The sequence below is a fragment of the Tachyglossus aculeatus genome, chromosome 14 (genome assembly GCF_015852505.1).
Source record: "Tachyglossus aculeatus isolate mTacAcu1 chromosome 14, mTacAcu1.pri, whole genome shotgun sequence".
NCBI lineage: Eukaryota > Metazoa > Chordata > Mammalia > Monotremata > Tachyglossidae > Tachyglossus > Tachyglossus aculeatus.
In genome coordinates this window covers 41523897-41549568 of record NC_052079.1, presented here as the reverse complement: position 1 = coordinate 41549568, position 25672 = coordinate 41523897, and the positions used below count along the sequence as shown (strand labels likewise).

Genomic DNA, 25672 nt, shown 5'->3' with positions numbered 1-25672 from the left:
CATACTCACAAAATAAAATAAATAGAATAGATATGTACAAGTAAAATAAATAAATAAATAGAGTAATAAATATGTACAAACATATATACATATATACAGGTGCTGTGGGGAAGGGAAGGAGGTAAGATGCAGGGGATGGAGAGGGGGACGAGGGGGAGAGGAAGGAAGGGGTTCAGTGTGGGAAGGCCTCCTGGAGGAGGTGAGCTCTCAGTAGGGCCTTGAAGGGAGGAAGAGAGCTAGCTTGGCGGATGGGCAGAGGGAGGGCATTCTCTGAGCCTCAGTTCCTTCATCTGTAAAATGGGGATTAAGACTGTGAGCCCCATGTGGGACAACCGGATCACCTTGTATCCCCCCAGCACTTAAAACAGTGCTTTGCACATAGTAAGCACTTAGCAAATACCATCATTATTATTACTATTATTATTATCACAGCTGTAGTTTTATTTAAATGTCTGTTTCCCCCTCTAGACTGTATGCTCATCGAGAGCAGGGAACGGGTATGTTATATTGTACTCGTCCCGGTGGTTATACAGTGCTTTGCACACAGTAAGTGCTCAGTAAATACTTCTAGTCTGTAAGTTCGTTGTGGGCAGGGAATATCTGTTTATTGTTGTATGGTACTCTCCCAAGAGCTTAGTACAGTGCTCTGCACACAGTACATGCTAAATAAATATGACAGAATGAATGATTGACTGAGTTTCCCTTTTCATTTTCAATAAAATGCTCTTGCAGTATTTTCACTGAGCATTTTATGCTAAGGAAAGAGAAACAAAGGTGATTCAATGCTTCAACTACCAGATTTGTAGATCATAATTCAAAGTGGAGAGGGGCCCAAGGCCCCTGGCCCGCCCATGACTATGCCATGTTCCCAGGCCTGGGTGAGATTTCCCCTTAGGGCTCTCTGCACACAGTAAGCACTCAATAAATATGATCAAATGAATGTTATCAACATGAGATCATGAAAGCAAGCTGTTCTTTCTAGACCTGCTTAGTGAGAGGAGGCTGGCTGCTCTGGATGGCAGCTGCTAAATTCATTGATATTTGAATTTACAATGATAAATACTTTATGTGCCTTCTCCCTGCCCTTGGGGTAACAGGACTGTGGGTCTAATCCTGTATCTAGAATACAATTATGGAATTAGGGAATGCTTTTCTGACAATGTGCCTTTTTGGGCGTGGCATTCTGCATTATCCAAGAAATTTCTTGAGCAGTGTCAAAATGGGGCAATGCAATGTCAGGGAAGCAGTGTGGTCTACTGGAAAAAGCGTAGGCCTGGAAATCAGAAGACATGAGCTCTAATCTGGCTCTGCCATTTGCTTGCTGTTTGACCCTGGACAAGGCACGTAATTTCTCTGTGCTTCACTTTCCTCATCTGTAAAATGGGGATTCAATGCCCATACTCCCTCCCACTTAGACTATGAGTCTCATGTGGGACAGACACTGTGTCCATCCTGATTATCTTGTAGCTACCCCAGTGCCTAGAAGGGTGCTTGGCACTTAACAAATGCCAATATCATTTTCATAAGGAGGTTTCACAAGAACACAACCCCTGCATTACAGGAGAGATGGTTGTATTTTGATTCCAACGCTGGCTACAGGATGCTGGGAGGAACCCTATGAGGGTTTCCTTCCTGACCTAAGTTTATTATTTAGAGATGAAATACTTAATACCTTCTCCTTCCCTCTATGAACTAACTTTCCTTTTCATCCACTAATTAATCCAGTTCCCTCTTGACTACTAATATGCCTATCTGCATTTCAAGGGAAAAAAATTCATGTTATTTCTTATCTCCTACTGATTGCTGGACAGTGTACCACCTGGATAGTGGAATTCTGAGGTGACCTTTAGTTCTATTTTGCCCATTAAAAATCTCAGTTTGTGGGTAGGATTTCTACCTCACTTTTTCTAACCCTGGGGAAGCAGCGTGGCATAGTGGAAAAAAGCACAGACCTGGGTTTTAATCATAGCTCTGCCACATACCTGCTGTATGACCTTGGGCAAGTCACTTAACATCTCTGCCTCAGTTTCCTCATCTGTAAAGTGGGGATTTAATACCAGCTCTCTCTCCGACATACTTTGAGCCCCATGTGGGACCTGATTATCTTGCATCTACCCCAGCACTTAGAACAGTGCTTGGCACATAGTAAGCACTTAACAGATACCAAAATTACTATTGCAATCTACCATCCAATCTTAGTGCTGGGCCAACTCTGGTTCCCAATCACCTATGCTTCTTCTTGGATATTTGCCTTTAAGTTACAGATGCTCTCTTTCTAGGGCAGGACTTGTCCAACGTACTTAATTTGTGTCTAACCCAGCACTTAGAACAATGCCTGCCACCATTTAAAAAAGGACTTTAAAATCTCAAGTTAGAAGCAACATTTTCTGTATTTCCTAAGTGTAGCTCCCTGAAATTTTTGGTCTATACTTAATTTCCAGCTAGTTGTGAATTTTAACCAAAAAGTCACCACATCCCAAAGTTTTAAAACTGAAAAAGAAACCCAAAACATAGACAACTGCATTACATATTCTTTTAAAAAATACAGAACTATTTTCTCTACCTTACAATGAATCCCTTGATGCCTTATAAAGGAGTTATTTTGCAATATCATCCTGATGTTGTCCTTACTCTGAACATGAATGTGGAGGGCCTGTGAGACTGAGGGAGATCAAGATTTGTATTTTGGATTGAATTAGGCATTTGATGTAGAGTCACGTTCAGTGTATCTGATTGTTCAAGAAAGGCAGGCACCATTTCCAATATTGTAACTAGGTAAAAGACACCATTACCAAACTGAACCATTTAATTTGCATTACCTACAATTAGAATTTGGGGATTTTCACATTAAAGTTCTCGGCACAGATGACAGCAAAGAAAATTTTGATAAAGTAACTTTTTTTATGATTTTGATTTCTCTATGCATGTGGGCATGACTTAAAATGAGTCGATGAAAGACAATACTATAGGTTCCTAATACAGGTCAAAATATCATAAGGTAAAATAAACTGTCATCTGATTTTGCGGACCTCACAAACAAAACAATTAAACCATACATTACTGAAATTGGGTATTAGGAAAGCAGTGCTATTTGTCACAGGGAATTTTCTAGGGTGACTAGTCAAAGTGCCATAGCATGCTTTCTTTGAACCTAGTAAACACAAAAGATGATTTCAAAGAAGTTTGATAATATCAAGCGTATACTATTGGCATAAAGAATATTATTTAAAGGACAATCAGGTGCTTACTTAAAATGTTCCAAAATACAGTGTCCTACATCTTATCCACCATGATTTACTGACCAGAAATATATAAAATGAAAAAAAAATCTTATTAGGATTAATTCCAGAAAAAAAGTTAGTTTTTTTACAATGATGAACCCAAATCTATGTTTTACTTTTGAACTAGTGTTCTTTTGTAGAAATCAAGTCATTAAAAAATAGGAAATATATTGGTTTTCGAATCATCTTCATGTCAACACAAAATCTATTTAAAAACTCTCAAGTTTTAATTTTATTGTTTCATACAATTTTGAATGGAACTTATTCAAAGTACTAGCTGGTGACTATCTCCAAAGTACTCAAACCCCAGATCGCAGGTAAATTAACTCTGCCATTTTAATTGTTCATGCTTAATAAATGAAATGATGCTGCTTTATAAACCTCTGAGTACTTGCAGTGTTTTATGCAACCTACATATGTGATCACTGAAGGAGGCAATTCTAGAGACTAAAGCTTTAAAAAATCAAAATCAAAATGAAGAGTTCCTTGTGGGCAGGGAACCTCTCTACAAACTCTATTATATCATACTTTCCCAAGTGCTTAATACAGCATTCTTCACATAGTAAGTGCTCAATGAATGCTTGATTATTCCTGTTGGAAATTTTGAATATTTTCTATCTCTTCTTTAACTACCAGTAAACCAACTGGATAGTAGAAGAGAACAAAGCCAGAATATTTTGTCAGAGACATTTCACCCAGTATACTTAAGGGGTGGCAACTTAGCATTTTGAATCTTCTTACCAATCTGATGAAATGGAATGGGTATTCTTATCTCCATTTTCTGTCCTTGAGATTCTGAAGTAGTGAAATAAGAACAATTATCTGAGCTGTTTTCTACACCCTTTATTTGCCCTTCCACTGACTAGAAATTTATCTTCATACTCAAATATTTTTATTTTATTCTTGGTTCTGTAAGTAAATCTTAAGCATATTTTGCACAGCTCCCCAAAACTCACTATTTCCTAAGCTGTCCATCCTAGACCAAAAGAGTTGGCAGCAGACAGAAATGTCAGCTAACCTAACATTACCAACGATGGCCAGAAACAGAGCGGGTAGGCTTTAGCTCCAAGTCAATTTAGAGGAATTGTGCCGATTGTACACTGCAAGGTAAATGCTCACTGACCAAATGGCTAATGAAATAATCTTATTGTTATGCCTATCATATTTAGCATTCCACCATTTGGCAAGATTAGTCCAAGTAGGCAATAGGTATGGATTCTGCCAGGATTTACTGCCAGATTTTACAGTGGGAAGAAGGCAGAGTTCCTTTCCCAGGCCAAAATTTTCACATGTCTTAAGACATATCTGTTAATTTTCCATTTTCATATTAGTAGGAGGTCAGCTCTTCTCCTTCTGATGTCACTCCCCTTTGGGCACTCTGTTCCTTTTTCCGAACCTCGTTATTCTGATCAGTGGCTCCGTAAGACATCATCTTCTTTGGACTGGCCGCACTGTCGTGGTTCAGTCCAGTTTCTTCAGCCAGTTCATCTTCATCAATTATACCACACTTTTCTTCACTAAGGTTCTCGGGGTCGGCCCACTCTTGTTTCTCTCCGGAAGCAAAAACTCCGTAGAAGATCACACCGCTATAGTGCACCAGAGCAGCTATGAGGAAGACATTCTGCCATTCCTCCCGGGTCTAAAAATGAAATAAATGTCATTAGATTTTAAGCTTCAAAAGTTTCTTGTCTCTCCTTCCAGGTTCAGGATTTTTGTAGAGGTGTTTGTGTGGTGGAAACAGACTTTCTGAATAGAGTTTTTCATTAGGAAAGTCTGTCTGGGGACCCAAATCTGCACAGGATGCACCTCTCATGAATCCCAGACCTTATATGAACAAAAAATGGATCATATAAGCCAGATCAGCATTTTTGAAGCCATCATCCTGCAATCCCTCCTCCGAACAGACCCAGGAATCCTATCATAAATTCCTCCAGCTGATTGATAGAAACTCACCTAACCCTATCCCATTGTAACCCTCCGGAATGGGGCCTCAAAATACTCTCCAGAGTCCAGGCAGAATGAAATGGACCATTAATTACCCCCTGGTCAACTGGGCAGTCTTTCTGGCCACCCCACTCTCAGTCCCATAGCATTTATGTATATATCTATAATTTATTTTAATGTCTTTCTTCCCCACTAGACTGCAAGCTCCTGGTGGACAGAGAACAAGTCTACCAACTCTACAGTAATGTACTCTCCCAAGCACTTAGTATAACACTTTGCATGCATCAAGAGCTCAGTATATACTACTGACTGAATAATCAATCTGGAAGTAACATCTAAGGAGACAGTCCCAGAATAAATACTCCTAAATGAAGAGTCACACCAATGGTTCACCCCGCCTGTTAGTTTCTCTGACAAGGGACCAAAATACCAGGTCTGCTTTCAGCCTGTTGTGCTGAAGTTTGACATAGAGAATATAAGATGACCACTACTTCTTGCACTGTACAATGACATTTGGATGTTCTTTGTGTTGTTCAGACATAAATGGATTAAAATTGTTTCAATCCCCCATTACCATTTTCTCATGCAGATATTATCAAGATGTACTTGGAGAAGAGAGTCAATCTGTTAGGGCATACACTCACAGATACCAGGCTTGAATTTTTAAAGATGCAATATGGATTGCTTAAAAGATGGCATTATGAGGGGGGAAAGGTGACAATTACTTTCATCTAAAAGGCTTTGAGCCTGGAAAAATGAAAGGGGAATTTGAGTTTCTAAATTCTCCCTCTGGGGTGATCTGAACCAAATCTGGGCCAAAACACATCTCTAAATGCAGACCCGGGGCAAAGCTTACTGCTCTCTTCTTTCCTGAGCAACCTGAAAGACTCATGAGATCATATTTTCAACAGGGAGGACAAGAGGCTGAACTAAGTGTGGAAAAAACCTAAAGTCTGAAATCATACATTTCAGTTTAAAGGCCAAATGTAAAGGCAGGGTAATCTGGAGCTGGAGTCCTGGAAGGAAAGATAATTCTAATGTGGATCAAGGTGTTAAGCAACAAATTGGAATAAAGAAAACTGAACAAATTTCTACTTAGTCACTAAGGAATGTAGCCAAATGGTTAAATGATTGAACACTCCAGTTTCCCCTTGGTGTATTCTCAGTTAATCAGAGGTATTTACTAAGCACTTACTTTAATAGAGTTGATAGACACTTTACTTGCCCACATGAAGTTTGCAGGCTACAGATCACTCCTTTCTTCTCAGATAAGAAACTGAGGCCTTACTTCAGCACCCAGCTGCTAAATTTGCCTATTGGCACAGATAATCAGTCAAATCTGTCCTTCATCACACCTTCCAAGACCTCCTAAAAACCTTATTTCCTCCAAGAAGCATTCTCAATTAGTCCTCACCTACTTAATCACGTCTTCCCAACTACTACCCTCATCATTCTTCTTCTTTTGTCTGCTGCATGTCTGCAATTTTTGTCTAGCTGACTCTCATAATTTCCCAAGCACCACAGACATTGCTCTGGCCGATAGTAGATGCTCAAAACATACTGGGGATGAGGAGTTAAACCGATTCATTTATTCTCCCCTGAGGCAACAAAACTCAGGAAACACATATTGTAAACACAAGTACAAGCACGTGTAGCTGGCAACCAGGCCGGTAAAATTTGAGTGGACTTTCAAAAGAAGACTTTGAACTGTAGTTTTTGGCAGGAACCGGAAACCTTTACCTTGTGTTTTGTCATTGCTCCAACAATGAGGGGGCAGACCATTCCTGAAAGGGTCCCCACGCCGTTCGAAATCCCCATGAGAATACTGGCATAGCGAGGGGCGATGTCCAGGTGGTTGACATTGAATCCTGTAACAAAACCCACAGCTTGAAATCGAACTCAGAAGCAGTTTCTCTAAATCCCTCCATCTGTCTTAATAGACTGAGTCATTAGCAAAATACTAGGATATAGATCAGCAGAAGAGCATTCTAAACCTCTATAAGCCACTGTTGCCGACAATGCAGTGGTTATACGAGGTGAGTTTGCTCTGCCAGGGCCAGTCTAATGGGGTCTGCACTCTATCCAGCTACTTGGTTTATCACGTCTATGGAGGAGTGGAGTGCATCGCTTGGAATCATTATGAAGTCTGGGAAAGCTGGATGCTAGAAGGCAAGAGATCCCCATGTCTAGTTAGAGAATTGGGAAGAATTACACAGGAGCAAATTAAAAGAGGTTTAGGGATTTTTTCCCCCCTTTTGGCTTCTTGCTACGACAGCCAGCTGTCCCTAAAAATGAAAATCCAAAGTGAGGTCGTTCTAGTATTTGGCAAGTATTAGCCTCAGCCTCATTTTCTTTCTGGAATGTTTTGAATATGAACCACCTAATATTTGAAAATGTTGCTTGCTACACATTCTCAAATGATCTCAAAGTGCAGGCAGAGGTTTTGTTTTTTTTTTTCTTTTTTATTTCACGAGAACAGTCTTTGTACCTGTATCTATTTAGAGGGGGAGTTTGATAGATCACTTTTATAATGAACATACCTTAGTTTTCATAACCAAGCACCGGGCCATCAGAATATAAAGCAGCTGCAAGATTAATTATGGTACTGCCGATTTGGAGGTGATAAACATTTTATTAGAAAATAACCCTGAGATAAAAAGCAATTAATATGATTGTCAAGTATTATGCTAAAATATGAAGACTACGCATTTGTTTTCAGCTAGAGATAACCCAGGAAAATCATTTAGATTTTTGAGATGAATATTCTGCCAAGTTCAAAAGAAATGAAAACATTAGGAAAGCTGAACCAGAAGATGTGTTTTCACTGCACGTCTTGGATAGAATGTGACACACGATGACTAAATCTGCATGTGGCGAGAATTCTTTAGAAAGGAATTTTCCAATTTAAAATTCCAACTTAAAAACCATAATTTGCCCAGAATCCACACGAGACAAACAACTTGGAATGGCAGGTTAATGTGAGCAGGAAAAGGAAAAAATACTTCCTTCTACCACCAAACACATCCCAGCTTGGGTGGTTATGGTGTAATGACACTGGCAGCATGGTGCAGTGAATAGAGCTTGGGCCTGGGAGCCAGAAGGACCTGGGTTCGAATCCTGGCTCCACCACTTGTCTGCTGTGTAGCCTTAGGCAAGTCACTTCACTTCTTTGTGCCTCAGTTACCTCATCTGTAAAATGGGACTTAAGACTGTGAGGCCCACATGGATCAGGGACTGTATCCAACTCAATACCCTTGTACCTACCCCAGTGTTTAGAACAGTGCTTGGCACATAATAAGCGCTTAACAAATACCATTATTATTATTATTATTATTGGCACAGCCAACTTTCTGTCAGATTACGTTTCAGAGCTTTCCACCCCCTGAGCCCATTTTTGGGTAGGGACCATTTCTGTATGTTGCCGACTTGTACTTCCCGAGCGCTTAGTACAGTGCTCTGCACACAGTAAGAGCTCAATAAATACAATTGAATGAATGAATGAATGAATGAACAGCCTCAGGATGAAGGAAAAATCAGGCAGGATAGATTGCAAACCCTTAGAAGTCAAGGAACTGGTCTTTTGAATCTACAGTACTCTCCCAAGTGCTTCAGTACAGTGCTCTGCAGATAGTAGGCATTCAATAAGTACCAATGGTTAAAGATAAGGGTTCGGGGCACTTTCCTGCCTCTTGCTCTTCCCATTAAGGTAAAAGAGTAAGGATATTGCAGGAATGTTTCAGAGCCGAACTATGGTTTTCCTATCATAAGAGCTTCTCCCGCTCTTAAGCGTGTTACCGTTACTGTGAAGGCCAAATATAAGACTGTAAACTCATTGTGGGCAGGAAACTTGTCTCCCAACTCCGCTATACTGTATTCTCCCAAGTACTTAGTACAGTGTTCAATACATAATAATAATAATAATGGCATTTGTTAAGCGCTTACTAACTTAATGACCTTGTATTCCTCCCAAGCGCTTAGAACAGTGCTTGGCACATAGTAAGCGCTTAACAAATGCCATCATTATTATTATTATCATTATTATTATTATTATTATTATTATTATGTGCAGAGCACTGTTCTAAGCGCTGGGGGGGCGGATACAAGGTGATCAAGTTGTCCCACGTGGGGCTCACAGTCTTTATCCCCATTTTACAGATGAGGTCACTGAGGCTCAGAGAAGTGAAGTGACTTGCCCAAGGTCACACAGCAGACATGTGGCAGAGTCGGGATTCGAACCCATGACCTCCGACTCCAAAGGCCGGGCTCTTTGCACTGAACCACACTGCTTCTCGGCTACCCAGACCCACACTCTTTCCACCGGGCCTCATTGCCTCCTGTGGAAACTGGGAGCTGGAGGGATTGGTTCTGAGCCCCAGCGCACACAGACCCCCTAACCCCCTGCAAAGGGTCCGGAGCTGCCCAAGACCCAAAAAGACAACCCCCGGGCTCTCAAGAGACATCCCAGAATCAATCAATCATATTTATTGAGCTTACTGTGTGCAAAGCACTGTACTAAGCGCCTGGGAAGTACAAGTTGGCAACATAGAGAGACAGTCCCTACCCAACAGTGGGCTCACAGTCTAAAAGGGGGAGACAACCCTTGGAGACCCTGGAGCTTGGGTAGGGCATTGGCACTACCCACCCTGAGATTTTCTGGATATTTGTTCTTCACCTGTACATGCAACTGCTCACCCTGACGGCTCCATTTGTCAACATTTTTATGGCCTTCACCGCCTTTTTCCTTGTGGCCAGGAAACCTGTCAAGTCCCTCCTTTATACTTCCTGAGCACTTCAGTGCATTGTACTCATGGGTCTTCAATACATACTACCCATATCAAGCAATGGTATTTATTGAGCACTTACTATCAATCAATCCATCAATCAATCGTATTTATTGAGCACTTACTGTGTGCAGAGCACTGTACTAAGCACTTGGGAAGTACAAGCTGGCAACATATAGAGACAGTCCCTACCCAACAGTGGGCTCACAGTCTAGAAGTGGGGGACAGGGAACAGAACCAAACATACTAACAAAATAAAATAAATAGAATAGATAGGTACAAGTAAAATAAATAAATAAATAAATAAATAAATAGAGTAATAAATATGTACAAACATATATACATAAATACAGACTTTTAGACTGTGAGCCCACTGTTGGGTAGGGACTGTCTCTATATGCTGCCAATTTGTACTTTCCAAGTGCTTAGTACAGTGCTCTGCACACAGTAAGTGCTCAATAAATGCGATTGATGATGATATACAGGTGCTGTGGGGAAGGGAAGGAGGTAAGATGCAGGGGATGGAGAAGGGGACGAGGGGGAGAGGAAGGAAGGGGCTCAGTCTGGGAAGGCCTCCTGGAGGAGATGAGCTCTCAGTAGGGCCTTGAAGGGACTTCACTTACTAGGTGCAGAGCACTGTACTAAGCGCTTGGGAAAGTACAATACAACAGGGTGGGTAGAGGCGATCCTTGCCCACCAAGAGCTTACAGCCCCCTGGGATTTTAAATTCCCCTACTCCGTCTTTGGCTAAAAAAATAATTTGGGCAATGCCACCTGGTTAGTTCAGTGCTAAGTGCTTAGTACACTGCTCTGCACACAAGCAGTGTGTTCTAGTGGGTAGAGCACAGGCCTCGGAAGCAGAAGGACCTGGGTTCCAGTCCCAGCTGTGCCACTCGTCCGCTATGTGACCCTGGGCAAGCCACCCCGCCTCTCTGGGCCTCAGCCACCTCACCTGCAAAATGGGGACCAAGACTGGGAGCCCCAGGTGGGACAGGGACTGTGTCCAACCCAACAACCTTATATCTACTCCACGGCTCAGTACAGTGCCTGGCACACAGCAAACGGTTAACAAATACCACAATTATTATTATTACAAGTAATAAATAAATAATGATGGCATTTGCTAAGCACCCACCATGTGCAAAGCACTGCTCCAAGCGCCGGGGGGATACAAGGTGATCAGATTGTCTCACGGCGGGCTCACAGTCTCCATCCCCACCCTACAGATGAGGCAACTGAGGCTCTGAGAAGCTAAGTGACTTGCCCAAGGTCACACAGCAGATAGTAAGTGCTCAATAAACACAACTGATGAATTGACTGAAGTTACAAAACCACATAATATTTTTTTTACCAATTAGTACAAAAAGATCAGCGGCGATTAAAAAGGCAGTCCTCTGATCAAATGAGATGCTGGAATTGAGTATATAGTCTTACAGGGAAAAATAATCCTCCCTGCATGCCCACAACCAAATATTTTTTAGTCCTTGTTTTGGGGCTAAGTACTAATCAGTATGTGGATTTTACAATTTTTCTTTTCAAATGGATATTTGTTTTGTCCTATGGAGACTCAATCAGGGAAATTTAGGACTAACATGTCTTTTTCTCTTATGAATTCATTTAAAGCCATCAACAGCAAGTGTGTTTGCATATATGTGTATATATGGATAATTCAGGTTATCTTTTTTTATGTGTCTCTCCCCCGTTAGAATTTAAGCTCCTGTGGGCAGGGAATGTGTCTTGTGCTTCTGTTGTTCCTTCCCTAGTGCTTATTACATTGCATTGCGTTCATAAAGTGCCCCAAAATATCATTATGACTACTATTAGTAGTACTACTACTACTCTAACATATAGGTCCTCATCAGCACTTGTCACTTACAACCACCAGGTTATCAGAAAACCACTAAGATCTTTCTCAAAGTTCTCCCTGAATACTGACTGACTTCACTGCCAGCCAACTCCCCAGACCAAAGACTGAGAAACAGGACAGATTTTTACCTGAAATAGCAAAGCCACTGAATCCTACTGCAAGGACCAGAAAAGAGATGGCCACACCTTTGGTATGAGAAAAGCCAACCACCAAGAGAAGCGTTGCTTCCATGCCAAAACCTGAAAATGAAAAAAAGCAGGAAAAAAATTCACATGAAGGATTGGTAAATGCCAAGACTTAGCAAGTTGTTGGTTTGTTTGTTTTTTAATAGCATTTGTTGAGCACTTCCTATGTGCCCGGCACTGTATTAAGCATTGGGGTATATCATCATCAATCGTATTTATTGAGCACTTACTGTGTGCAGAGCACTGTACTAAGCGCTTGGGAAGTACAAGTTGGCAACATATAGAGACAGTCCCTACCCAACAGTGGGCTCACAGTCTAATACAAGCTATCCAGGTTTGACACAGTCCATGTCCCACCTGGGACTCAAAATGTTCATTCCCATTTTACAGATGAGCAAACTGAGGCATGGAAAAGTTAAGTGACTTGTCCAAGGTCACACTAGTGACTAGTAGCAGAGCTGAGATTAGAACCTAGGACCTTCTGCCTTACAAGAACCATGCTCTATCCACTAGGACATTCTGGTTGTTCTGATGATTTTGTTCTGATGACTTTGACACCTACCTACATATTTTCTTTTGTTGTCTGTCTCCCCCTTCTAAACTGTGAGCCCACTGTTGGGTAGGGACCGTCTCTATATGTTACCGACTTGTACTTCCCAAGCGATTAGTACAGTGCTCTGCACACAGTAAGTGCTCAATAAATATGATTGAATGGATGAATGGCGGTTCAATAACTAAAGCACAGTGGTTCACCTACTTAGGACGTAAAAATCAATGTACCATACCTTGGATGTTCCAGAGACAATCTAACAGCCTTTCCAAGCATTCCTGGTACTCTAAAAAAGGGAAAAGGCTAGTGGCTACTAAATGTCCCTATAATTCTAGGCGATAGCTAACAATGGAGAATGTCCTCTGAGATAGTCCAGCCACCAATCCCCGGATGAGATCTCCAAAAGCTCCACACCCAAGGAAAGCAAAGGGGATCCAAAGCTATCCATTTGAAGTTGCCTCAGTTCTCAGCTGGATAGGAATTTCTGTGTCTGAACAGACATAGAATTCAGTAGGAACCCAATGCTGCATGACTGTGCTTGCTAAAGCAAGCATTGAAACCAAGCCACCAGAAAATTTTTGCAGGTTTTTTTTTTATTAACTCTTCAAGCTCAAACATTATGTGAATGATATTCCATTTGCACCTCAATGGAAAAGCCAAAAGTCTGGTAATTTAAGCCAAGGTAACCCTTTACCTCTTACACCCATGAGCATGGGATGGATTACAGGTCCACTAATTTCCAATCTGCTGGGGTTTGTTCAAGGAATCCTGCTGTGTGGTACCTACAAACTCTGTTTTGCAATGTCTGTAGAATGCAACATGAAATTGAGAAAAACACGTATTCTTAATATGAAAGATTTCTGGATGTTCCCCTGAAAAACTGCCACCAGCTCCAGAACTGTGCCTCCATGGAGAACTCAGGAAAATTCTCCATTGCATGTACAACACTCTCCTCCTAAACGGTAGCTGGAATATTTTCTTCCAAATGTCGCTTCTAATGTTCTAAATATCACTGGATATTACCTGTCTTGTACCTTAGATACAGAATCTTAACAATATCCTGCTCATGACTGTCTGTGAGAATATAAGGAATGAAATGATAAAGCACCATTTTTAAATGTGCGAAAGCCATCAGAAAGATTTATGGAAACTTCTAAAACTTAAACTACAATTTTCTTTCATTTTACTTCCATATGTCCTCACTTGGCATGATGGAGAGGTCTTATTTTTATAATCATTAAAGATTTATCTACTGGGCCATATATTTTCACAAAAAAGGAAGAGACAAGGATTTGCAGTGCACTGGAAAGATTTACAGAACTGAAAGGAAACTCAAGAGGCCAATTTGTAGTGGGGAGGGAGTGAGTGAGTGAATGAGAGAGTGTGTTTGTGTGTGTGTGTGCGTGCACGCATGTGGCGCACAACTGTAGAATGGGGAATTTTTGCTATGGTTTTGTGTTCTTACCACACAGTGACTGAAACAAGCTGGTAACACATTGGCCCAGAAAACCCCTGCTTTATAACAATAATAATAATGTAATGGCATTTATTAAGCACTTACTATGTGCAAAGCACTGTTCTAAGCACTGGGGAGGTTACAAGGTGATCAGGTTGTCCCACAGGGGGGCTCACAGTCCTAATCCTCATTTTACAGATGAGGGAACTGAGGCCCAGAGAAGTGAAGTGACTTGCCCAAAGTCACACAGCTGACAATTGTCGGAGCCAGGATTTGAACCCATGACCTCTGACTCCAAAGCCCGGGCTCCTTCCACTGAGCCACGCTGCTTCTCTGTATAACTTCTCTGCTTTGTATAACCCCATCCCAACCGACCTGACCTTCTGGCGGTAGCTCAACAAGACAGAGGTGAGTCACCTGCCCCAGAAGAGTGCAAGCAAAGCAGCATGGCCTAGTGCAAAGAACACAGACCTAGGTGCCAAGGGACCTGGGTTCTAATCCCAGCTCCACCACTTACCTGCTGTGTGACTTTTGGCAAGTCACTTCACTTCTCTGTGCCTCAGTTACCTCATCTGTAAAATGGGGATCAAGTCACCTTCCCTTCTAATTAGACTGCGAGCCTCATGTGGGACAGGGACTCATTACTTCTCATTGCACTTTTGGAAATATTTTGCATAGTTTACCTGCGCAGAGTTGTAAATTATTTTATGCCTATCTCCCCTGCTTGACAGTAAAACCCCTTGTAGGCAGGGATTGCATCATCTTCTCCTATTGGAAGTGGTCAATAAATACTATTGATTGAAAGATACAGTTCATGCTTGTGGGTGGGCTTGTCTATTGAGGGGTCCCGGTATCACAGGGCCCTTAGGGTTGATGTTGGACTAAAGTAGTGGACCCCACCCATGCTGCTGGAGAGGGTATGAAAAGAGATCATCAAGGAATCAATCGATGGCTTCTCTTGAGGGCCTGTGCACAAAGCACTGTACTAAGCACTCGGGAGAGTACACTATAACAGAGTTGGGAGACACATTCCCTGTCCACAAGATACATGTCTTCTTAAAAGTATAAACAGAACCACAATTCCTTGGGAAATAATTTAACTCAAGTATGAAAACAAAAAATAACCTCTGGGACAGGGTTTCCATGGTTGAATAAATATTGCCCTCCTTAAAACATAGAGTATGCTGTTGAGAAGAGCCAAAAAACCCCCAATTTTTCTATTTCAGTTTTCCACCTCTCATGAATATACTCAAATGCCTAACAACATGTACAATATGTCGTTTATAACAGAACATTACTTCAGTTTAAAACTATGGTAAATGAAACCTTGGATTTTGGGTGTGCTGACTGTCATTCTCAGATTTTCCAAGGCATTCATGTCCAGCAACTATGAGATTTTCAAAATGCCATAACTTAAGAAAGTCCTTGTTCTCTGCGAGCTGTAAAAACATTATGAAAAGGTTTTATCTATAAACGCTAAGTACCTCCACAATTCATGATTTTTCTAACAGCAGTTGTGGTTAAAATTTTTCGGCTTCTTAAATAATCAGCCAGTTGTCCTCCAATAGGTACAATAATTGTCATAACCATGTGGGGAACTGCAGATAGAAGGCCCACCTGAAATGAAAATAAGAATTTTTAATGAGTTTCTAGAATCTTCTGAAAAGCAATTTCAGAATAAAGTTATTCATCATTAAATGAATTCAATATGGCTTATAATTGTTTATAATAAGAGTTTTAAATAAAATGATGAAAGTTCATTTCTGTCACCTCCAGATCTTATTCTGAAATCATCTCAATTAAGGTAATGTTAACTCGATTCCCAAATTGGTATGCCAAGGAAACAAATTATGATACCATAAATTAATGAGGATTGTTCCTGTTTAGGGTTACTGTGAAAAAGTATTCATTTATCACCATTGATCACTGGCTCCAAACCAATAAAGAATTGTTCACAAATATTTTGTTCACAAACGTTTTTCATTCTTGTTTTTCTAGATTTATCCGTTGACACTAAAATCAGGATTTCAAGAACATGCTCATTTTCAAGATTGATACTATATGAGGACAAATTAAGGTGGCAAAATTAAGCATTCTTTTCTGTCCTTTCAGAAAAGCAGTCCATAAACTTTCTACAGCATTGAGCGTGAGTTAAACCAGTACTAACGACAAAACAAGTCTAGGCAGTTTAAGTTACCTTGTGTCTAGCCTTCATTTGTGCTTCACAGGGCTTCAGTATACAGATACCAACTGAGTAATAAAAAACTGAATGGGGACTCTTTATTTTAGGCCACTCACATACTCAATTTTACCATGACATGTGGTTTCACTGCGCTAGATAGGACACTGCTAAGACATTAGGGATCGGTATTCCAACAACCTGAACTGTTTTTTGGAAACAGCAGTGTTGGGAGACACTGTTACGAACATGGCATGTACACAAATGCGTGAGGTGTTGGGCAATGGGAGTTCTCTACAATTTATTCAATCATATTTATTGAGCGCTTAAGCACAATTTGCATACATGTGGTTTTACAAGAACACATCCCACCTCTGACACCTGCCTGCTGTGTGATCTTGGACAAGTCACTTAATTTCTCGGTGTCTCAATTTCCTCAACTGTGAAATGAGGTTTCAATACTTAGACTGTGAGCTGCACATGGGACAGGGACTGTGTTCTACCTGATTAACTTGTATCTACCTCAGTTCTTGACACATACTAAGCACTTAACAAATACCAATAAAAGAAAAACAAAAAAATGGAGTCCTGTATGTGAGAGCTAAATTTATTTCTTTACCTCTTGGACTCCGATATCGTTGACCAAATAATTGCTTCTCTTCTTCTGTCCCCCTCCCCCTTCTTTTCCCCCTTCTCCCTTTCATTTCTTTTCCCATCCCCTCTGGCAACAGCAGCTGTTGCTATGAAACAGCCATGCAGCACAATGACATCATCAAGGTGCATCATGCAGAGCATAATAGAATGACATCACAGATCATGTAAAGGAACCATAAATTGTAAGGCTCTTTGTACACCAACTGCTCAAAGGTTTCATTTTGTTTTGCTCTTCTGCAAAAATGGTTGCCAAACCCTGACCTAGAACTGAAGAGCAGGGAAACCAGTGAAAAATAAAAATGTCTAAGAACAGAAGGTATTGGAAATAAATGGATTGAAGCAGCCCCACCTGTCTAAAGGAATAGATGATGGAAAGAGAAAAATAAAGACATGACAAAGTATGCAAGTTTGCTCATTAAAGCCCATAAATGGTTCCAGGGTAATTAAGATGAATTACTCAATAGTATTGTATTGCCAGGACTGGCTTGTTGATATTACACTTCAAAGATTTTTTTTTAATAAACAGAGCATTTGCTTCTCATCTTTCATACTTGTCAATCAGTTGAGTAGTTTCTGTGGAAAAACAATTACAACCACGAGAAAGATTTCTTTATCAAAATCTGTTCATTTTGTTTGGCTTTTAGGCTTGTCTTCCATCGATTTTTTTGCCACCACTGTGATGTTTGTAAACAATTCCTTTTCGGTTTGGAGCCAGTAATCAATGCCGATAAATGAATACTTTTTCACAGTACTAGCCCTAAACCGGCAGAATCCTCACTGATTTAAGGTAGTTCGTTATTTGTTTCCTCGGTGTGCCAGTTTGGGAATCAAATTAACATTATCTTAGTTGAGATGATTTCAGGATAAGATCTTGTGGTGACAGAAATGAACCTTCATCATTTTATTTAAAAATTCTTATTTAAAATAATTATGACATTGAATTCATTTAATTATGAATAACTTTATTCTGAAATTGATAGCTTTTTAGAGGATCCTAGAAACTCACTCTCATTTAAGTCGCAAATTATCCTCTTTTAGCAACAGATCATCATTATTATTATGGTATTTAAGTATCTCCTGTGGGCTAAGCTCTGAGGTAAATAGGCAATAGTCAGATCAGACTCAGTTCCTGTCTCATTTGCAGCTCATAATTTAAAAGGTGTGGAGCATGAATATCTTATGACCGTTTCACATCAATCATATTTACTGATTGCCTCCTGTGTGAGAGCACTGTACTAAGTACTTGGGAGAGTACAATATAACAGAGTTGGTAGACACAGTCCCTGCCCACAAGGAACTTACAGTCTAGAGAGGAGCTTAAATGCAGGGAAACTCAAGCACAGAGAGGTTCGGTGACTTGTCCAAGGTCATACAGCAGATGAGTGGCAGAGCTAGAATTAGAACCCACGCTCCCGACTCCCGACCCCATGGCCTTTCCACTAGGCGCGGCTCCACAGAACGAATTATGCGGTCCCCTGAAATTCAGCAACAGAGTAACACTTTGATAATTCTTCTTTTATTATCATCTGTAATTTATTATTTTTAATATATTTGAATTGGTTCACTTTAGCCTTTGGAAATGGTTGCTATATGTATGCACTTAAAGACATTCCACTGTAATTGCAGAAAATTCTTCAGGGTAGCAAGTGATTATAACTCAGTTCATTTGCAGGAATAGCAAGTGTGCTATTCTAAAGACTTTAGCTCGTTGGATTTGAGGCTATTCTACAGAACTACCAGCCACCCTTATTCAAAATATTCAATATGTACGCAGTAAAATTCAAGTTCTATTATACAGCTAAAATGTGTAGTGTATCGATTTCCTCCCTTAACCACATGCAGATCAACCATATTTCCCACTGCCCATAGGACCTCCCACCAAGTGAGCATCACCCAGTGATATGGCTGGGCTTCCCATTCCCAATGCAGAAAGCTCTACCTGATCAGAAAATGAATTCTACGATCCAGTGTAGAGAAACAGTGTGGTCTAGTGAAGAGACCATGAACCTGCGAGTCAGGAGGTCCTGGGTTCTAATCCTAGCTCTGCCACTTGCCTACTGTTCGATCTTGGGCAAGTCACCTTGCTTCTCTGTTCCTCACTGACCTCATCTCTAAAATGGGGATTTTTAATTCTGTAAACCCCATGTGGGATTGGGACTGGATCCAACCTGATTATCTTGAACGTAACCCAGCCCTGGCACATAGTAAGCACTTAGGAAATACCATAAAACAACAGTGTAGGGTCTAGAAAATGAATGCCATGATTTTCAGATTTTCTGATTCCTCTTTCATCCGGAGACCTTAAGGGAGAATAAGCCTCTCTGCCCTAGGTCCAGTATTTTTGGTGTTGGGTTACCTATCAATCAGTCAGTGGTAGTTTATTGAGTGCTTACTATGTACAGGGCACTGTACTAAGCACTTGGAAAGGTGTGATAAAACAACCAACTCTGTTACACTGTACCCTCCTAAGCTTAGTACAGTGCTCTGCACACAGTAAACACTCATTCATTCATTCAATCGTATTTATTGAGCGCTTACTGTGTGCAGAGCACTGTACTAAGCGCTTGGGAAGTCCAAGTTGGCAACATATAGAGACAGTCCCTACCCAACAGCAGGCTCACAGTCTAGAAGGGGGAGACAGACAACAAAACAAAACATATTAACAAAATAAAATAAATAGAATAGTAAATATGTACAAGTAAAATAAATAGAGTAATAAATCCATACAAACATATATACATATACACAGGTGCTGTGGGGAGGGGAAGGAGATAAGGCGGGGTGGGGGGTGGGGAGGGGGAGGAGGGGATTATAATAATAATTATTATTATTATTATTATAGAAGCAGAGTGGCTTTGTGGAAAGAGGACGGGCTTGGGAGTCAGAGGTCGTGGGTTCTAAACCCAGCTCCGTGACTTTCCTGCTGTGTGACCTTGGGCAAGCCACTTAACTTCTCTGTGCCTCAGTTACTCATCTGTAAAATGGAGATGAAGACTGAGTCCCATCAGCAGCAGCATCATCAATCGTATTTATTGAGCGCTTACTGCGTGCAGTACAATTGACTGAATAAAACAGAATTGGTAGACAAGTTCCCTGACCAAAAGGAACTTCCGGTATAAATTATGGATATAAACATAAGTGCTCTGGGGCTGAGGGTGGGGGTGAATATCAAGTACTTCCACAGAGCAAGTTGATACATGTTTTTCCCAGCCCAGAGCTTCCGGATGGCAGCATGACCAGAGGCCGGGCTAAATCAATGAACCAACTCAAGGAAGCCAACAAAACTGGAGGGAAGAGGTAACGGCCGGGGACTTGAAAATCTTTCCCAGGCCATCAGAATCTTAAGAGCATCATCATCATCATCAATTTATTGAGCACTTACTGTGTGCAGAGCACTGTACTAAGCGCTTGGGAAGTACAAGTTGGCAACATATAGAGACAGTCCCTACCCAACAGTGGGCTCACAGTCTAAAAGGGGGAGACAGAGAACAAAACTAAAGCCACTAAAGCAGACTAAAACCACTCAGAATCTTTCCTGCAAACCCGCTAAGCTGGAGCTTCATAATCGATACCCATACCCGTAGAGCCATTAGTCAGTCAATCAAACAATCAGCCAATGGCATTTATTGAGTGCTTACTGTGTGCAGAGCACTTAACTAAGCACTCAGGAGAGTAAAACGCAATAGAGTTGGTGGACTGGTTCCCTGACCACAACGAACTTTATTAGTCCTTATCTAATTACTAAGTTCTCACAACAGTCAAGACATAAACATAGCGACATCCAAAAAGGTAGCTTTAGGGGATCAGTCAGCACCCCGACCTCAAAGAGCCTGTTAATTCCAACTATCAAACAATCCTACTTGGATACATAGCAACAAGCAAAGCTAGAAAGGTGGCACCACCGAATAGCATTCACCCTGAAAATGTCTTGGAAAACTCGGACAAACCATAAGCAGAACAATTCAAGCAGTTCATTTGCAGACTGCACACATTAAGCGCTTAGTGCAGTGCTTTGCACACAGTAAATGCTCAATACGACTAACTGAATGAACTAAAATATATGCAAGCTGTGTGTGTGACCTAAGGGATGAATTATGGCCAAAGGAAACCCTGGGATACTAGGTTGAAATGGAACTCCCTAGCCAAATTTTGCCACCTCTAGCCTTCCCTGGAGGGCATATACATCCCTCTGTGACAGTGCTGGGACTATTTTTTAGGCCCGAAACAGAGTTATAGCAAATAGAAGTGGGCTAGGATTAGAAGGAGGTGGTTGGGGAGGAGATCTTGGTGGAGGGGTTCCCCCGAAGGATGATATATGCCCTGGCTGGCCGATTGGTTCTTGGGCCCTACTGAAGCCCATACAGCCTCTTGACAATGTTTGCCATTTGCAAAGTTTGCCAAGTATAGAGAGCAATTGAACAGCCTCCATTCACCAAGGGATATTCATGTCTGAAATGAACACTAGAGATCCTATGACTACTAACCCAGTCATTGGCAGTGAAGAAATTAACCTTAAACGTCTTTGCTCTCATAGCAGTGCTTAAAACCAGTTTCAAAAACGTGAGTTTTATAAAACAGGTAAAAACAAATTAAGGATTGCATACTGTGCACCAGACATACGACGTGCTACCTAAATTTTTGTCTGATTTAAATGCCTAATTTTGGAGGATAATTCTTTAGCTAGAGAAAAGACATTTTCAGTCACTGGGCATATTTACAATTCAGGAAAATTGGAAACAATGGGACTGATATGAGAATTTTTTACCTTACTTATTGCAAATCCAAAGACCTCTTCAAAGTAAGCAGGCTGACTGATAAGCAGCAAATAGAAGGTCCAGCTTCTACAAAAATTTGCCACAATGATCGCATAAACTGGCAGCGAAGTGAAAAATCTTTTCCATGGTGTACTGAATTTCTACAAAGAGAAATCATGAGGGTTTTTAGTGAATAAAATTAATTTGTGGGTGTTAGAATTCTTTAAATTACGATATTTGTCCAGTAGGCATGGAAGATACTATCCTGGAATCAAATTTCATCTCTCAGCCCTAACTCAAATTCCAAAAGTGAACAAGTCACTTTAGGTCTAACTTCATTACTTAAAACTTTGGAGATAAGGGAAGTTTCCACTTTAGTAGATATAGGGCCTCCAAATGGGTTGCTTAGTCCTTTAGAGGACCTCTGAAATAAAAAAAAAAATGTCCAGAACAATTCCTTTTAAGAAGAAAGTTTTTCAAATGTAAGGTGACAGAATAAAAGAAGTGTATCTCAGTATCTCCTGAATAATGTAAGGTGAGAGAATAAAAGAAGTGTATCTCAGTATCTCCTGAATAACCAAGGGAGGAGTGACACTAAGGTACAAACTACACTGTATCCAAGCATACTCCCCAACTGAATATGAATCAACAAAGTCCATGAACAGATAGTTCAGAAATGTCTTAAATTATACTTACACTTAGACTGACTAGATTCGTTCCCTCTCCTATACTTGTTTCAATATATGTTCGTTCTTCACTGGAAATGGTTGGATGAGCAGCAGGACTCTCATAGGCATGCAACAACCAAAACATGTACCATATGATTCCAAACATCCCTGTTTGAAGAAAGAATGGACTGCTTCAACAGGATACCTAACACTATTCATTTTCTCCTATATTATCCCATATGACTCTGAATGGATCAACCCACCAAAATCAACTGAAAGAATAGAAAAAATCATATGTGGTACATAATTTTTAAATGGGCCACAAATAGGGGATCTATTTTTGTACTTCACTGTGTATACTTTCTTAATCTCTGTTTGCCTTCAATGGAATCCTAGAAAATCGCATGCTAGAATGAACTCATCTCTGTTAGTGATTTAAGTGAACTTCTGATATAAAGTAGCTCACCATAAATGTAGAAGACTGAAGACCATCCAATGTATTGAACTAATACCCCTGCCAATGGCATGGCCACCACTGCCCCAGCATATGAGCCTAGGGACAAGAAGAGTTGATCAAATAATTAAGGGTCGTTTACACTTACAATAATCATCCATCACTACCTCCTGCACATAGTAAAAGCTCAATAAATGCCATCGATTGATTGATTGATTGATCCCTAGGTATAACAATCAGAAATGCTTTCCCATGTGGAAACCTTCTTATAGTGTGGTCTTAACCACACTTCCTTTCCATGCTCTCCTTAGGAGAACTTGGCCATTCCCCGGGGGATGTGGGACTTTTCCGCTATTGAGTTGATTGTACCTGCTCCACCGCTTACCACAGTGCATGGGACATAGTGAGAACTTAACAATACCACACTTGGCACAGCCACATGGTAATAAGGTCTTCTAGTTTCTGTTAACCAGGTCTTCAATTCCTTAAAGGTAATAATAAGTATGGTATTTGCTAAGTGCTATGTGCCAGACATTGTGCTAAACACGGGGTGCACACAAGCAAGTCCTTGCAGCTGTAAACTCCAGTGACTTGATTACCCGGTAATCCTCAACTTTGGTGTTTTCTGTTGCTGTTCTCCCCAACTTGAGGTACTGATTAAGTGCCAACTTTGGTCATTATTTTGCTTGGGAATCTGATTGTCATGACCATAGGAGCCCTAACAAATCTCTCAACTGAGTCCTGGCATCAAAAACACGGCACATAAGAAATAATATCAAGAGTCATTAGCTGCCAAAATTCATGGGGAGCCTGATTGGTGGCTATGGCAGGAATTGGTACGGGTTCATTGCAGAGGTGTTCCAGAATAACCTATGAACTAGAGGAGAAGGCAAAGTTGGAACACTGCAGTACTTCTAACCTTTCTATAACCCTGTCCTCCTTTTATATCACAAAAGACAACAGCAGCCCCTAGAAGCTTCCCCACACGACCTGGCACTCTCGGAAATTTCATGGCCAAAAGGCAGAGGAGCCCTTGTGGGACAACTTGATCACCTTGTAACCTCCCCAGCGCTTAGAACAGTCCTTAGCACAGAGTAAGAGCTTAATAAATGCCATCATTATCATTATTACTGTAAAGGAGAAGGTTCAGTTTTTTTTCCCAGAAAATTCCCTACCTTTACCAATCCAGGGGCTAGCACCTCGATTTCAAGTTTCCATGTTTAATTAGCAAAGTACAGTAGAAAACATAATGTACGTTATGTGCAGGGAAATGTGGTCAAAAAGGATCAGCGTCCTTACCACAAAATGAGGTAGTTGCCAGTCTGCTTCTCTCCAGAGGAGGTGCCCACTTGCTCCACATTCCATGACATGCTGGGTAGGTAACACCCTGGAAAATACGTTTGAGCTTGAAGATTTGGTTTGCCTCCAATTGACTTTTTCAGGACAAGCTTCATTTTTATTGGATATTCAAAAACGTGGACAATGGAAACAGGGTAAAGGAACCGGGATATCTCTGAATTCCTGCTTTTGACTATCAGGGCTTCTTCACATTTAAACTTGTGCGCAATCATTGGGATACCATGCAGTATGTTTTAGTTAAGTATCATTACTGTATTTTGGAAGTTCTTTCCGCTTTATCGTTGTCAATGAATGGTATTTACTGATGTGTGCAGAGCACTATACTAAGTGCTTGAAAGAGTACAATATAACAGAGTTGGTAGCCATGTTCCCTGCCCACAGTGAGTTTATAGTCTAGAGGTGAGACAGATATTAAAATACACAATTTATAATATATAATTAAGTCACTTGTGATGCTAGTCATAAAAAGCCTGAGATTTTTTAAAGTGCAAAGCTTTGTTGAGGTTTTCTTTCTGACCTGGTTACCAGCTGCATTTTTTATTAGCATCCACCTGTATTTTGCAAATCACAGTAAAACAAGTACAATCATACCAGGTGAAATGGTGCATTCCTACATAGCCATAGAAACATTTGGGTTCCTACCTCCACAAGGCCTTGCAAAATTCGTACACACATTACACATCCATAGTGAACCCTTGCAGCAGAAGGGATGAACATGTTCAGAGTAGAGGTTAAGAACACTGCTGCTCCAAAAACCCTGCAGAAAGAAAGCACGCAGATGTAATGGTACTTGAAAGGAAAGGTAAGCTCTCGGAAAGGAATGAGTTTCAGCTATTTTAATGGCATCCCTTTTCTATGATATTTGTTAAGCACTAACTACTTGCACTGTACTGGAGCAGATATAAGCTAGTCAGGTTAGACACAGTCCATGTCCCACATGTGGCTCAATCCCCATTTTACAGATGCATTACCTGAAGCACTGAGAAGTTAAGTGATTTGCCCAAGATTGCACAGCAGGCAAGTGGCAGAGTCCACTTGATCCCATGGGATAGGTTTTGGATCATACAGTACAAACTGGAGATTTATACCTCATAAATAGAATGAAAAAACAGCAGCACATTTAATAATAATAATGATGGCATTTTATTAAGTGCTTACTATGTGCAAAGCACTGTTCTAAGAGCTGGGGAGGTTACAAGGTGATCAGGTTGTCCCACGGGGGGCTCACGGTCTTCATCCCCATTTCACAGATGAGGTAACTGAGGCCCAGAGAAGTTAAGTGACTGGCCCACAGTCACAGAGCTGACAAGTGGCGGAGGCGGGATTTGAACCCATAACCTCTGACTCCAAAGCCCATGCTCTTTCCACTGTGCCACGCTGCTTCTCTAATGTGAATTTTTAAAGCAATTAAAATCAATTAAACCTTTATTTAAACATTAATTTAATGCAATTAAACATTAAAGCAATTCTTTAATGTGAATTGCTCCTTGGAAATCCAGGCTATCACAAACTGAATTCAGTTCCAGCAAAAAATCAACTT

General features: G+C 40.8%; 1 protein-coding gene across 3 annotated transcripts in view; it reads right to left on the bottom strand.

The window, feature by feature from the left end:
• Window positions 1–3867: 3867 nt before the first annotated feature.
• Window positions 3868–25672, bottom strand: part of SLC17A8 (solute carrier family 17 member 8) — a 40096-nt gene continuing 18291 nt past the window's right edge. Inside the window, exons 4-13 of one of the 3 annotated variants that reach the window (XM_038756653.1) lie at window positions 24775–24889; window positions 24073–24160; window positions 22786–22872; window positions 22348–22487; window positions 21663–21812; window positions 15549–15681; window positions 12002–12112; window positions 6966–7093; window positions 4678–4920; window positions 3868–4076 (exon numbers count right to left, since the gene is read on the bottom strand). In XM_038756653.1, coding sequence (XP_038612581.1) covers window positions 4050–4076; window positions 4678–4920; window positions 6966–7093; window positions 12002–12112; window positions 15549–15681; window positions 21663–21812; window positions 22348–22487; window positions 22786–22872; window positions 24073–24160; window positions 24775–24889 — 1222 coding nt within the window. In that variant the 3' untranslated portion in view covers window positions 3868–4049. Of the gene's footprint in view, window positions 4077–4594; window positions 4921–6965; window positions 7094–12001; window positions 12113–15548; window positions 15682–21662; window positions 21813–22347; window positions 22488–22785; window positions 22873–24072; window positions 24161–24774; window positions 24890–25672 lie in introns of those variants that run through there. The other 2 variants (XM_038756652.1, XM_038756654.1) reach the window with 2 other exon arrangements.